Genomic DNA, 14,608 nt, shown 5'->3' on the forward strand with positions numbered 1-14,608 from the left:
AGGATCCCACATGCTGCAAGTGTATCACCCCTGATTTAAAACCCCTCTGGGGAATCCCATTACCTTCCAGAATAAAGCCCATGTCGCTCAGCAGGGCAGGTGCAATGCTTCCTGAGTGGTCCTACCTCTCTCTTCTGCCTTCTCATCTACACCCCAGCCCTGATGAAGTCCTTACAATTTCCTATCAGGCCAAGATGCACACCTGCCTTTTCCTTGACCTGCAAGGCCCACTTTTCTATCTACTGTTGGACTCTTGCACCATTCATCATTCAAGAATACCTGAAGTGCCATATCCTCCAAGAATCACTCCTGACATCTCTCATTTGAGTTCCCACTGTCTCCCAGAAACATGGGTCACAGCATCTAGTACCGTCACACTGGCTGTTCTTATATTCATATATCAACACCCAGGCGCACAACGGGCACCCAAAGTTTGGGAGATAAATGAATAGTTTCACACACCTCACTACAGATATAAGACAGTGCTGTGCTCAAGAATAAGAAAAAGAGGATTCATCTAAGAAATAACCATTTGCCTAGAAGCTGAGATTACACAGAACAAATAAACAAGATAAATACTGATAAAAATCTAAACTTGAGAAATCTATGCACGTACAGTCTTATTTTTGAGAACAGGGTATGAATAATACCCTTTTGCCACATGACTCTGAAGAAATGCCTTCTCTATACAGGATTATAATAAATATAAAAATTAATATTTACTCAACAATATCTCTATAAGCACTCTAATACAGCTGTTCTCAAACTGTTTCATGCAAACAATATGGAAATGGGTATTCTAAAAGAAAAAAAAAATGCTGCTGAGCTTAAATCACTTGGGGACAGCTGTATACCCTCTCCTCCCTGGAGATTCAAGTCACATATTAAATAAATCCAACAGAGAGACACTTTATTCACTTTTGTTTAATGCACCATTTACCAAACTCATCTGAACGAGGAATTCTTTCCTCACATCTATCAAGAAGGGCTAGCATCCCATAGAAAATACTCTGGGAAAAGCTGCTCTAATATTCTCTTGGTTTCACAAGGCAGCAAGTATATCAGATTCTGCAGGTATCAGAGATGCCCAGGACCAGCCCCGACCTGGTCCAACAAAGATCACTGAAACAACAGTGACCTAGAGGGAAGTGGAAAGAAAATTCCTAGGCCAAGTTCTCAGACAGAAAAGAGTGAAGTGTCTGGGCAATAAGATGCCCTTTTCTCTTCACATATCCCTCAAAGAAAGTAAGCCCAAGTCTTGAAATAAATACGGTAGTACACAAAAAGGCTAGAGGACAATGAGGATCTGTATGAAATGGGATACACTGCTCCCGGCCCACCCTCCTTTGAGGTCCATGATGCTCACCGTCACCAGATGCTTTATTTACTTAACCCTTTCCCAAAAAAAAAGATTTGAGGTAGTTTATAATAAAGGACACAAGAACAATAAATGTTAATAAAATAGAACCAAAATCACACAAAGCAAAAAACTACAAATAAAGGCAAATAGATTTACTATAAATGAAGATCAAGTTTGGCCTTGGACACGGCTGAGCGACTTCACTTTCACTTTTCTCCATGATGGCAACAATGGCCACCGTGAACAAGGTTGGGAAAAGCAAGTGAGAATACCACCACCCAAACCATCCTTTTACTGACTCCTGTGCTTCCTCAGGGCCTCAAATACATGCCAGAGAAAGTAATTCTTAACAAGCCACAAAGGTATTCAGTTTAGGAAAGGTGTTATTCATTTAGGAAAAGGATTCAAATAAATTTGTTTATGAATCCAATTACCAGCTGAGACAGAATTTTAGACTTACAAGTGGCTGTATATCAAAGGCATTTAACCTGGGCCTGTGAAGGGCTTTAGGAGCCCATGAACCTTGTAAAACTGCAAGCAAAACACACATTTTTAATGCAAGGATAGTACATGGCATTCATCTGATTTTCAAAAGGACTCTGGAAACTACTCTAAAGTGCTTAAATCACCCACTATAACTGAAACTTTAAAAATACAACAGGATTAAACCATCAACAAATGGGGCCAGGGGCACACATAAAACACAAGTCTAGGTCCCTGAAAATACAATGTCTTTATGGGTTCATGGTCCTGGTGAAGGCTAAGTCCAGCCCATGTGACGTGATGGCAGTAATCAATATGAATGAATGAAGGAATGAACGTTATCTCTGCATTAGAAACAGGAGAAACCACTTCACTTGGAGCGGTGAGGACTTTAAAAGTGGGGAAGGAGTGGAGAAATGGTGAGGATGGAAGAAGGCACTCTAGGAAAGGAAAACAAAAGACAGAATGGGAGAACGCCGGCCTCTTGGAGGGATGCAAGCAGAGGTGCATGGTGAAGGACCCATGCTAAGGAACAGAGATTGAGGTCAGCAAGGGCAACTGGGGAACACCTCAGACGCCAGGCTGGGAGACTCTGTCTCCGGAGATTTCTGAGCAAGGCAGCGACAAAAGCAGGGGAGGGGAGGGACTGAGACAGCGGACAGTTTCAAAACACCCAAGGAGGCCATGAGGACCTGAACGCTTGGAGGTATGTGACCAGAGGGGTGACCTAGCCCCTCCTCCTGACCTCATGTGCTCAGGCCACGCTGTCCTCCTTCTGTCCTCCAGTATGCCAGCTTGTCCTGTCTTGGGAGCTGTGAGTCTGCATGTGCAGACAACTCTTCTCAGGGCTGGTTCCTCTGTCAGCAAGCTCCCAGTCTTAAAGGGCCCTTTGCTGACAGCATCCCACAGTTACTCTGTATCCTGGAGCACTAGGTGTTCCTTTCTGCATGGCAGGCTCTGAAGTCTCTGAAGTTACATTCCTTGTTAACGTAGTTACCTCTCGATTCCCGTCTCACCCTCCCCAGGTAAACTCCACGAGGACCGGGACTCTCTCCTCCGGGCTGACAGCGCAGCACCTAACATAGTACCTGGCGCACCAGAAGCACTGAGTAAGCATTTGTTGAATAAACTAATGAAGCTGGGAGATTTCTATTAAATCATTGACAAATGAAGAAACACCAAAGACTTCCTACTTTTGATAGAAATTTTTGTTAGTTAAAAGGGACTTTTGGGGCTTCCCTGGTGGCTCAATGGTGAAGAACCAGCCTGCCAGCCCCTTTCACCCCTGGTCCTTCAGCCCTCCTCCCACAGAAGCTATGCAGCTAAAGGGAGCAGCTACCCTCTAGCCAAATCCTGGACGTTTACTCTGCCTGGCCACCCAAGCCAGTTCACTTGGATTTCCCCGAGCTCCCACGAATCTTCTGAGATCCACCTGCATTTTAGGCCTAGGGCATGTCTAGGGAAGAAGGTAGGCTTCTGGGTGCAAAGACTAACCAGAGGCTTCAGCCCTCCCTTCGCTCTATTCCGGAGAAACACAACCTCCATTCCTATTCCTCTACACGAAATGTCCAGGAAACAGAATCGGCAAAAGCCAGTGAGCCTAATGCCATTCTAATTCTTTTATGGAGTGAAAATGGTTCTTCCTCTCTCAAGCCTGGGAATAAAGGCTCTTAAGTTGTTAGTTCCTCAAAATTAAAGGACACAGACCCTTCTGGGCCCTTGGTGTTCTCCCCATGGGAGGGCAGTTCTGTTCCCTGTAACCTTTACCTAGCCACACCAGGTAAAGTCCACACCAGGAGAGTCCCCCACCAGGGGAGGAGGACAGTTCTGGGGGTACCCCGTTCAGTCGGCACCAGTGCAAATAGACAGACAGCTGCTCCCCCTGAGGCAGCACTGGCCTGCCTGGCCGTGGATCCGGCCATCCTGCTGATTATGGTGGGCATCCTCATGTTCCTGCTCACCTTCTGTGGCTGCATCAGATGATCTCTCTGTGAGAACATCTCCTGCAGACGTTCTCCCTCTGTCTCACCATTGTGTTCCTGTTACAGCTGGCAGCTGGAGTCCTGGGCTTCATCTTCTCAGACAAGGTGCAGGGCAAAGTGAGTAAGATTATCAATAATGCCATCGTGCACTACCGAGATGACTTGGACCTTCAGAACCTCATACATTTTTCGCCAGAAGGAGTTCAGCTGCTGTGGAGGGATTTCCTATGACTGGTCCCTGAATATGTACTTCAACTGTTCAGAAGACAACCCCAGCCATGAGCACTGTTCTGGGCCTTACTCCTGTTGCTTGCCTACCCCCAACCAGGCAGTGATCAACACCATGTGTGGCTAAGGTACGCAGGCCTTTGACTACTTGGAAGCCAGTCAAGTCATCTACATCCAAGGCTGTACTGACAGATTGGTCAACTGGATACAAAGCAAACTCTTCATACTTGGTGGTGTAGCACTGGGTCTGGCCATCCCGCAGCTGGTGGAAATCCTATTGTTCATGAACCTTGTGAGTCAGATCAAAGATCAGATCAAACTACAGCTTTACAACAGCAGCACCAGGCGGACTCATGGTACTGAAGATCCATCCTGCATCTCCTCGGTAGGGCAACAGGCGAGCCTCATCAACCGACAGCAGTGGTTACAGCTGCCAGAGCCCAGTGGAGAATGGATTTCAGGCCTGAAAGCCACAGCACAGTGGAAGGAAGCAAACTCCACAGACAGCAGAAGGCAGGGTGCACAGGTGGCTCGAGTCTGAGAAGGATGTGCCTCCTCTCCCCATCCCAGCTCTCAGCATTGTTATTTCGTATTCTCTCTAACCTCAATAATTTGGGTTCACGTTTCTGTTTTATCTGAGCAGAGATGCTTGAGCAACAGCAATTAAAAAAAAAAAGAATCCACCTGCCAATGCAGGAGACATAGGTTTGATCCCTGGTCCAGGAAGGTCCCACATACCACGGAGCAATTAAGCCTGTGCATCACAACTACTGAGCCTGTGCTCGAGAGCCCAGGAGCCATAACTACCGAAGCCCTCGGGCCCTGGAGCCTGTGCTCTGCAACAAAAGAAGCCACTGCTATGAGAAGCCCATGCAAAGCAACTAGAGTGTAGGCCCCCCCACCACCACTCTCTGCAACTGGAGAAAGTCCATGTAGCACTGAAGACCCAGCACAGCAAATAAATAAATTTTTTTTTTTTTTAAAAAGGACTTTTGTTAGGTCCTTTTTGGAGCACAGAGAAGATGTAGTTCCAGCGACTAATAGTCTCCGCTGCAAACCCACATGGTATAACCCTATAAGCCTCCTCTCTTACTGCAGGAAACAAATACTGCCCCGTAGCAACAATAAGCAAATGAAAACCTGAAGCTAAGTGTCAGTCTGCACGTTCCTCTGTACTGGGACTTTTTTTTTTTTTTTGGCCACACTGTGCAGCTTGTGGGATCTTTAGTTTCCCAACCAGTGACCACACCGAGTACTAACAACTGGACCACCAGGGAATTCCCTAGAATAACATTTAAATACATTTCTTCTATTTCAGTGATGAAATTCAGTTTACTGAATGCACACTATTTTCTGAAATCATACAGCTTAACATTAGACATACTGTTACATTACACACAAATGAATTCTTAGAATAGGATCAAAACAATGTAGTTAGACCTAAGTAAATCAGATTAATTTAGGACAAAGTCAAACCTAATTAAGAAAAGTCTGCATTTTAACATTTCTGAAGAATTGACATTCTCCTACTTTAAAAGCATATAAAGTAGCTAGGACAGAGATCACATTTTTTCCTGGAAGCTTCTTAAAAGAGAAATTTCAAGAAGAATAGCACATATTTATCCAATGTTTACTGTATACCAGGCACAGTTCTGAACACTTTATACAGATTTATCATTTAATTCTCACAACAACCCTCTGAGGAGGTGATATAAGCCTCATTTTGCAGGTGAGAAATTTGAGGTACAGAGAAGGTCATCTGCCCAAGGAAGGGAGTGGAGGAGACAGAATTCAAATCCAGGGGTCTGACTCCAGAGCCAGACTCAACTCTACAAGGTACAACCTTTCTACTCCACGAGAAGCATTGTGAGCAAGTCTGAGTTTTTGCAAGTACTCACTGGTACTATAATCTTCGTGCTCCCAGTGTGTGTTGAACAAATCACATAACCATACAAAGGCCACTCCTAGGAACTGCAGCGGAATATTCTCTGGCTATACCCCCCAGCCCCCAAGGGGGTCAGCCAGCCTATGCAGGGCAGGTGGGACTTGTTCTCTCAGACCTCTGAATACACTGTTATTTGGCATTGTCTGTTTCCATGTCAGTCTTCCTCACCAGTTGGTGAGCTCCTTGAGATCAGGAAATATGAAACACCACACACACACACACACACACACACACACGTTTTTCCCTCCAAACACAAGTGGTCTATTTGGGAGGTGATCCCAGGTAACAGCTGGGAAGAGGGGACGTGAAACAGCAAAGGGAAGGGAGTCAACACAAAGTGTTTTATGGGGCTAGTTACCAGTGTGGGCAATGGATGACATGTTCTGATTCCCTCATTTGACATGTCTCATTGGATGACATGTTCTGATTCTCATTTGTCCAACACATATTCACAGACACTGCAAGCCAAGCACTGAGGAAAAGGAGGTGACATATAACAGAGAAGGAGGGACTTAACTCTTGATGGAGCACAAAGGCAAATATAAATGAGTAAGTAAATAAATGCAAAAGGTTGCTTACTGAGGAGAGTTTTGAAGGAAATAAAGAAGATGGAAGTACTTAGGATGGAGGTTACTTCACATACGTAGTCAGGGAAGGCCTGGGTGAGGCCATGGGAGCTGAATGGTGAAAGTAAGCGAGGGAGGTGAGAAGCCAGGGAGAGTAAACCAGGCACCCTGAGGCAGAGCCTGTCTGGGCGTATTCAAGAAACTGAAATCAAGCCAGAGCCATTAGACTCTGACAGTGAAGGGAGAGGCAGGAAAAAGAGGTAAGGAAGATGACAGGGGCCAGATCAGATAGGTACCAGGGCCCCAGTAGCTCTGGTTTCTGTCTAAATTCCATGGAAAGTCAAGGAGGGTTTGGGGCATAAGAACACGTAGTGTGATTTACATCCGTGATGGTCCCCTTGGATGTTGCAGGCAAAACTGAGAGTAAGGAGACAAGAGTGGAGGCAGGGAAAGCAGCCAGGCGGCTGGAGCAGTCATCCAGGAAAGAGACAGGTACTGAACCATCGGGGAAGCAGGGGCAACGGAGAGAAGTGAACTGATTCCAAACATACTGTGGAGGAAGTTCTGGCTGGATCTGCAGGACTGGTTGTTGGGGCGAAGGAGGGGAAGGACCCAGGGACACACCTAGGCTTTGAGCTTAAACAACTAGCTGAAAAGTGCCACCACATCCCCAGGGCTTAAACTTTAGGAGGCATTCAATAAGTTTTCACAGAATTAATCAATTGTTAATTCACTGTGATATAATGAACACTATACTACTGCTCAGGGTCCCAGCAGAAAACAAATAGCATATTCAAATGGGGTAACATGAGAAGAGTCTAATAAAGGACCACTTTCAGAAACAGTGGCAGGGAATGGAGAAGCCATAGTGAGTAATACAACCTCCAGGGCTGAGAGAGTAGGGCACCTTTTGCACCAGGCCTGGGAAACCTTCCCAGTAATCGGACCCTTGAGTTCTGCAGAGTAGGCCAACTGATGGAGGCGGTGACCCTACACCCAGTCCACCATGACCTTGAAGGAAGGAAACCAATGAATCAACACCCTGACCTTAGTCTCCTTGACCCTCTGGATTTCCCATCAGTGCCTCCCAATCAGAAGTTAGAGGGGAAGAAATTAACTGATGCAGCCTGTAAAGGTCCACTTCCTGGATCTGGAGGGACAAAAAGATGACAGCGAATGCATAAACTCTGGATGAATGAGGATTTACTGTGCCTGTAATGACGCTATTTCACAGGAAAGGGATTCATGCTGGAGAAACCCAAGTTACCTTATAGATACGTCAAGTTCTTCTTTTTCCATTTTCCTTTCGCCCTCCTCTCTGCTGGCAAGTTCCATATCAGCATCTTCCATGGTCTTTTTCTCACCATTCTGGAAATACTGCTGAAGGGCAGTGTACAGTTTAAACACTTGACTGAAAGACAGCTTACTGTAGGCCAAGATCATGTGACGCAGAAATAAGCCTACAAAACAAGACACAGATCAGGCGAAGGCAGTAACTCAAAATCCGGGCTGCACCAAGTCAATGACTATTTGTTGCAATTCTTCCTTCAAAATAATTGAAAAAAAGACTGTTTCCCCCACCAAGAATGTTCTTTCATCACCTTTTATGAAGCTGATTTTTTCTTTAATTAAAAGTTCAGTCCTCCCACCCACACTCCACTTTTTATCCAGCCAATGTATCTTCTCGTGACTGTTATAACTATCAGAAGTTATCCTATTTGTTTACTTTTTACTATCTTCCCGCCCTTCTCCCCACAACCACAAGAATGTAATCTGCCTTAAGAGAAAGGTTCCAGTCTCTCTTCAAGTCCAGAAACTGGCACATGGAAGATCAACAAATAACTGATGGTGAATAACATAAGAACTACCAGGAAAGAAAAGTCAGGTGGATGGAGCACGGCTATAAAGCTAACAGAAAAGCACTAGGAAACTTCATGTATACCCTAGACTTATAAACTATAACAACAATCTACTCTTAACTCTCTTCATAAAACCTTAGCTGGTGACCCTGACTTAGTTGTGCAGTGTGGACAAGTGAGCAGAGGACCGTGGGAAAGAGCTGAGAAACCCTGAAAGGCTCCACAAGCAGTCTAATACACTGATGACAGTAGACAAAACAGAAGATGCTTTTCCACAAGACAGTTATTTAAACACAGATCAAAATAGCAAGGCAATGAATACAAACTAAAACATGTCCAACATCCCCACTGCGTGTGCTCAGACTACAGCAGAGTTAACAGATGTGACTGTTAACAGAGTCAACAGATGTGACTCAGAGAGCCGTTCGCTGCAATGAAAATATTCTCTGCTCTCCTTAGAAGAATTTCATACCTACTACACTTGTTTTGTGAACCTCTGGTTCAGTTCCAGAAAAAGAATCTGAAAGGTCATCAAAAAATTGTTCCATATCCTTCAATTCGCCTTCAGCCATCAGTTTGATTCTGAACAAGAAAAATGAGGTAAGGATTTTAGGAAGGCCCTATGAATATCTTCCCACATTTCATATTCCACAATCACCTAAAATGCATCTATCTGAAAATCCAAACTGTCACCCCCATATTCTGAAAAAGTATCATTGCCAATGTTTTCTTGATTATAAAATTTCTCAAAGTAGCATATCAGCCAGTAAAAATGAAATTCTCTGCAACAACTAAAAGGAACAAAGTAGATCCATACAGAATAATAAATTTTGAAGCAGTATGTTTAATGCTATCCACTTAAAAAAAAATTAAGGTACTTAGGAAAACAACCTAGAGTAACAAAGATACCTTTTTTTAAGGAAATAATCACCATGTGCCACTTTCTAATTTTCATCTACTTGACATCTTTTCATATATACAGAAGAAAATGGAGCTTACCTGATCTGCACTGAGTTTGCCAGCTGAGGACAAGATTCTTCAATTAATTTGTAAAGTTTAGACAGTGTAATATCTGGGCCCTGGGTAAACGAGAGATTGAAAGGTTACAGAAAAATTTTAAAGAGCTGGAGATTGATAAACAGCTGCATACATGAGTCCATTTATCAACCTCTCTGCTTTCTTTGTTAAATTAGAATGTAGTTGATTTACAATGTTGTGTTAGTTTCAGGTGTACAACAATGTGAATCATATATATATATATATATATATATGGACATATTTAGTAGTGGATAACCCAGCAAGCCCACTTCCGGGAAAGGTATATTCCCCATACATTGTTTGAAATGAAGAAAAACTAAAGAATCTAAAAGGCCATCAATAAAGAGCTCATTTATAATCTATAAATTTTAACATTAATTAAAAGTGTGAGTTAAGGACTTCCCTGGCAGTCCAATGGTTAAGACTCTGGCTTCCACTGCAGGGGGCATGGGTTCAATCCCTGATGTGAGAACTAAAATCCCAGAAGCCTTGAAGTATAGCAAAAAAAAAAAAAAAAAACCACACAAAAACTGCTTAATTTTCTAAAAGTATGAGTTAAATTATGCTTCTTTTCTCATTGTGGAATACAATGCAGCCATTAAAAAGGATGAGGTAAATCTACTCAAATATGCTGACATGGAATGATCTCCAAGACTTGTTAAGTGAAAGGAACAAGCTGTAGGATAGAAGTAGCACTTATGTAAAAGGAACAAAAAAAAACTCAACAATGCAGAATTAAATAAAAAGGATACAAGTATACATCTTATAATCATATGCATCAACCTATCTATATACACATATACATAGCAAAAGGTCTGGAAAGATTCATTCTGAACTGTTACTCAGTAAATATTAATAGGTGAATGAAGGAACATGAATTCTGATAATCTCTGAGAGGAAACAGGATTAGAGGGTCTACAAAAGAACCATAAATTTCCACTCTATCAACTTTAGTATCATTAAAGTTTTACAATGAATCTTTGTGTATTAGTTGAATAGTTCAAAAACAGCTAATTTTTAAAGTCAAACAATAAGCAAATAAGAAAAGGCTGGAACTTAGCTAGATGAATTCTATATACATGTTGGTTAAAATGCCAAGTTGGATGAAGCACAAGCTGGAATCAAGATTGCTGGGAGAAATATCAATAACCTCAGATACACAGATGACACCACCCTTATGGCCAAAAGTGAAGAATTAAAGAGCCTCTTGATGAAAGTGAAAGAAAAGAGTGAAAAAGTTGGCTTAAAACTCAACATTCAGAAAACTAAGATCATGGTATCCGGTCCCATCACTTCATGGCAAATAGATGGGGAAACAATGGCAACAGTGACAGACTTTATTTATTTGGGCTCTACACTTATAACAGGAATGTAGATAGGACTGGGAGCTGCAAGTTCTAGAGACCCTACTACTTTCATTTAACTAATTGGGCAAGCCACTTAATCTGTGTCCTCAGTACTCCTCCCCCTTCCCCAAAGAAGGTGATGGATTTAAAAAAGCCCTTTATAAGGACTTCCCCAGTGGTCCAGTGGTTAAGACTTTGCCTTCCAATGCAGGGGGTGTGGGTTCAATCCCTGGTCAGTCCCACATTTTGGCCTTGCAGCCAAAAAAATCAAAACATAAAACAGAAGCAATATTGTAACAAATTCAGTAAAGACTTTAAAAAACAGTCCACATTATACAGAGCGAAGTAAGCCAGAAAGATAAAGACCATTACAGTATACTAACACATATATATGGAATTTAGAAAGATGGTAACGATAATCCTATATGCAAAACAGAAAAAGAGACTCAGATGTATACAACAGACTTGTGGACTCTGTGGGAGAAGGCGAGGGTGGGATGTTTCAAGAGAACAGCATCGAAACATGTATACTATCAAGGGTGAAACAGATCACCAGCCCAGGTTGGAAGCATTAGACAAGTGCTCGGGCCTGGTGCACTGGGAAGACCCAGAGAGATCTGGTGGAGAGGGAGGTGGGAGGGGGGAATACATGTAAATCCATGGCTAATTCATTTCAATGTATGACAAAAACCACTGCAATGTTGTAAAGTAATTAGCCTCCAACTAATAAAAATAAATGGAAAAAAATAAAAAACAGTCCACATTTTAAAAAAAATCTTAATTGATAAAAAGCCTGTTATAAACTATAGTGTACTAGGCTTTGGGGATACAAGGTGAGCAAGAACTGGACAAAGTAATGCCCTCATGGAGGTTACAGTCTAGTAGGGGAGAGAGATGTCACTCAAATAATCACCCAAATAAATGGAAAAACCACAACTGATCTAAGGGAAAGTGCATGAGATTAAAATGAAAATAGCTAAAACTGATTGAGCATTTATTATGTGCCAAACTGTAAAATGTTCTCATGGATCTTCTAACTTAACACAGCCATCACATGACAGTTTCGATCATTGTTCTCCATTTTACAGAGCAAACGCAAAGACCCAAACATGTTATGGAACTTGCCCAAGTCGCAAAGCAGGTAAGCAGTAGAGTTACAATCTGAGTCTGCAAAGGGAAATAAAACATGTAAAGTGCTTGTGTTAGTTGCTTAGTTGTATCCGACTCTTTGCTAACCCATGGACTGACTGTAGGCTGTCAGGTTCCTCAGTCCATGGAATTCTCCAGGCAAAAATACTGGAGTGGGTTCTTGCTGTTCCCTTCTCCAGGGGGGATCTTCCTGACTCAGATTGAACACTGGTTTCCCGCATTGTGGGCAGATTCTTTACCGTCTGAGCCATCAGAGAAGCCCATAAAGTGCTTAGTACAGAGTAAGGGATCAATGTTGGCTGCTACTTTTATGTCATTGTTAACCCTTATTAAGGTCCTCTAGGGTACAGCGCCTGTACCTGTGTCTCCAACGCTCAGGCCTACATGTAGCCCCATTCTACATAAGAAGGAGGATTTGCGAAAATAACTCTTCACCCAGTCCCTGAGCTAATAAATGCTGGAGTCAGATATAAACCTGCCCCCCCAAAATGCATGTAAAGTGCCTGGTCCACCATAAGTACTAAGTGTTGCTGCTGCTGCTAAGTCGCTTCAGTCATGTCCGACTCTGTGCGATCCCACAGACAGCAGCCCACCAGGTTCCTCTGTCCCTGGAATTCTCCAGGCAAGAATACTGGAGTGGGTGTTAGCTGGTGGTAATAACTATATTTTTCGCGGTCCAAAAGGGCAGAGAAAGTATCCGATAAATCCCCGTAGCCCCAGCCCCCAGGGAGCTGTCCCGTCAGAGAGCAGGTGCACAGTAAGGGTTTGCTGGATGAACCGGAGACCCTCACCTGCAGCAGCGGCAGGAGCAGCTGGTTGAGCCTTCGCCGCTCCATGAGACTAACGGCGCCCTCGCCTGTGCGGCCCATCTCGTTCAGCAACACTAGCACCGCGATCTTATACGGCGTCACCCAGTCCTTGATACCGAATACGTTGGCGTGCACCACCCCATTGGTCATCATGGGGTTGAAGTAGAGGCTCTCGTGGACGCTGGCCATGGCGCCCACGAACTAAGTGCAGGAGAGCCGGTGCGCGCCCCAGCCGGGTTCCCGCTCAGGGAACCTCACAACCTCCCCTAGGCCTCCGCTGGCCCGCGGGGTATCCCAGGAAACTGGCATCCTCGGGACGGCACGCCGATGACCAATCAGAGCAACGAAACCAGAGCTGTATAGCCAATAAAAATGCCCAACAATACTGTGATGGGTGGGGCAAAGGCGGCGCACCTAAAGACTGAGTCCGTACAGAAACTTTTGCAGGAGAGCAGGTTCCGGGTCGGCATGGGCTGGCACGGAGTGAAAGAGTCGACGCTTTCGGTGAAGGTCTGAACCGCCAGGAGGCTGACCATTCTTTCATTTAATTTGAAAATAATTTAAATTTTAAAGTGATTGAGATTAAGGCAACGAAGTTAGGGACTTCTCGGCGGTCCACTGGTTAAGAGTGGGCGCTTCCACTGAAGGGGGCCTTTCAGTGGAAGCTGACGATCTCTCCTGTCCTGGCGTCCGAACAACAACAACGAAAGAAAAAACAACGAAATTAAACGTGCACCTTTAAAATTTGTATTTAACTGACTAGGTTAATTTTTAAATTCAAAGTTCGGAAGTTTTATTTAGCTCTGGAAGCCTGGCGTGCTGAGGTTCACGTGGTCGCCAAGAGTCAGATACGACCTAGCGACTGAACTGAACTGAATGCGTGAATAAACTTTTTTTCTCCTCAGAATTTCACAAATGCCATTTGCAGACAGCTAGGTCAGGTTGCAAGTAGCCGTGTATCCTTACGCGTAATAGAAGATAATACCACCTCCGTGTGGTGAATCTCTGTTTACCACCTAATATTACATCCTTGCATTCATGGCCCTCAAAATCAATCCCTAGACAATAATTTCAAACTGAGTTTTCACAACTTTCCTTCCACTCTTCTATACCTTTCCCACGACATTTATTTCTCTACAGCCTGAATTGCTATTAATAATTATTTGCACTCCATACTAGTCTGCACAATCCTTGAAAGAAAAACCACAGATTCTAGGAAATTCCCTGGCGGTTCAGTAGTTAAAAGACTCGAAAAACAAACGAACAAACCACCTGCTCTTCAACCCTGGCTACACACGCTATGCCTAGTACCTGGATTTTGTTGTCTCAGCCTGCCTTTGTTTAATGAATCATGATTGAATATGTAGTTTGAGTTCACAGGGGGGGGAAAAAAAAAGGAGGTAGACACATATAGGCTAAATAACTGGGCCAGAGGTCATTGATAGCTTGGAATACAATTCCTAACTTCCATATCTTGTGAACAGTGACTCTGTATATTTTAGACATACAATTATATGTGTTTGTTTTGGGGTTTGTTTTGGCGGTGCCAGGCAACTTGTGGGATCTTAGTTCCCCAACCAGGAATTGAACCCCGACCCTCTACAGTGAAAGCATGGAGTCTTAAGCACTGCACCACCAGGGTATTCTCACATGTATTTTACACCTACAAATCTGTACATTTACCACATTCATTTCTTATGTAACTGGTTTTCATTTGTAAAAGAGGAAACGCTATTTGCAGGAATTTTAATACTTAAGTTACTTCTTTCTTTGGGCTTCCCTTGTGTCTCAGCTGGTAAAGAATCCTCCTGCAATGCAGGAGACCTGGGTTCGATCCCTGGGT

The 14,608-nt window shown here is 43.6% G+C and overlaps 1 protein-coding gene and 1 pseudogene across 2 annotated transcripts in view; one reads left to right on the forward strand and one right to left on the reverse strand.

The window, feature by feature from the left end:
- Positions 1-13,074, reverse strand: part of ANAPC5 (anaphase promoting complex subunit 5) — a 34,643-nt gene extending 21,569 nt beyond the window's left edge. The window contains exons 1-4 of one of the 2 annotated variants that reach the window (XM_020882541.2): positions 12,748-13,074; positions 9,423-9,502; positions 8,896-9,005; positions 7,832-8,024 (exon numbers count right to left, since the gene is read on the reverse strand). In XM_020882541.2, coding sequence (XP_020738200.2) covers positions 7,832-8,024; positions 8,896-9,005; positions 9,423-9,502; positions 12,748-12,954 — 590 coding nt within the window. In that variant the 5' untranslated portion in view covers positions 12,955-13,074. Of the gene's footprint in view, positions 1-7,831; positions 8,025-8,895; positions 9,006-9,422; positions 9,503-12,747 lie in introns of those variants that run through there. The other variant, XM_070475220.1, reaches the window with a different exon arrangement.
- Positions 3,296-5,039, forward strand: LOC110130528 (tetraspanin-33 pseudogene; annotated as a pseudogene).
- Positions 13,075-14,608: the final 1,534 nt, after the last annotated feature.

Source organism: Odocoileus virginianus, chromosome 12, assembly GCF_023699985.2.
Source record: "Odocoileus virginianus isolate 20LAN1187 ecotype Illinois chromosome 12, Ovbor_1.2, whole genome shotgun sequence".
NCBI classification, from domain to species: domain Eukaryota; kingdom Metazoa; phylum Chordata; class Mammalia; order Artiodactyla; family Cervidae; genus Odocoileus; species Odocoileus virginianus.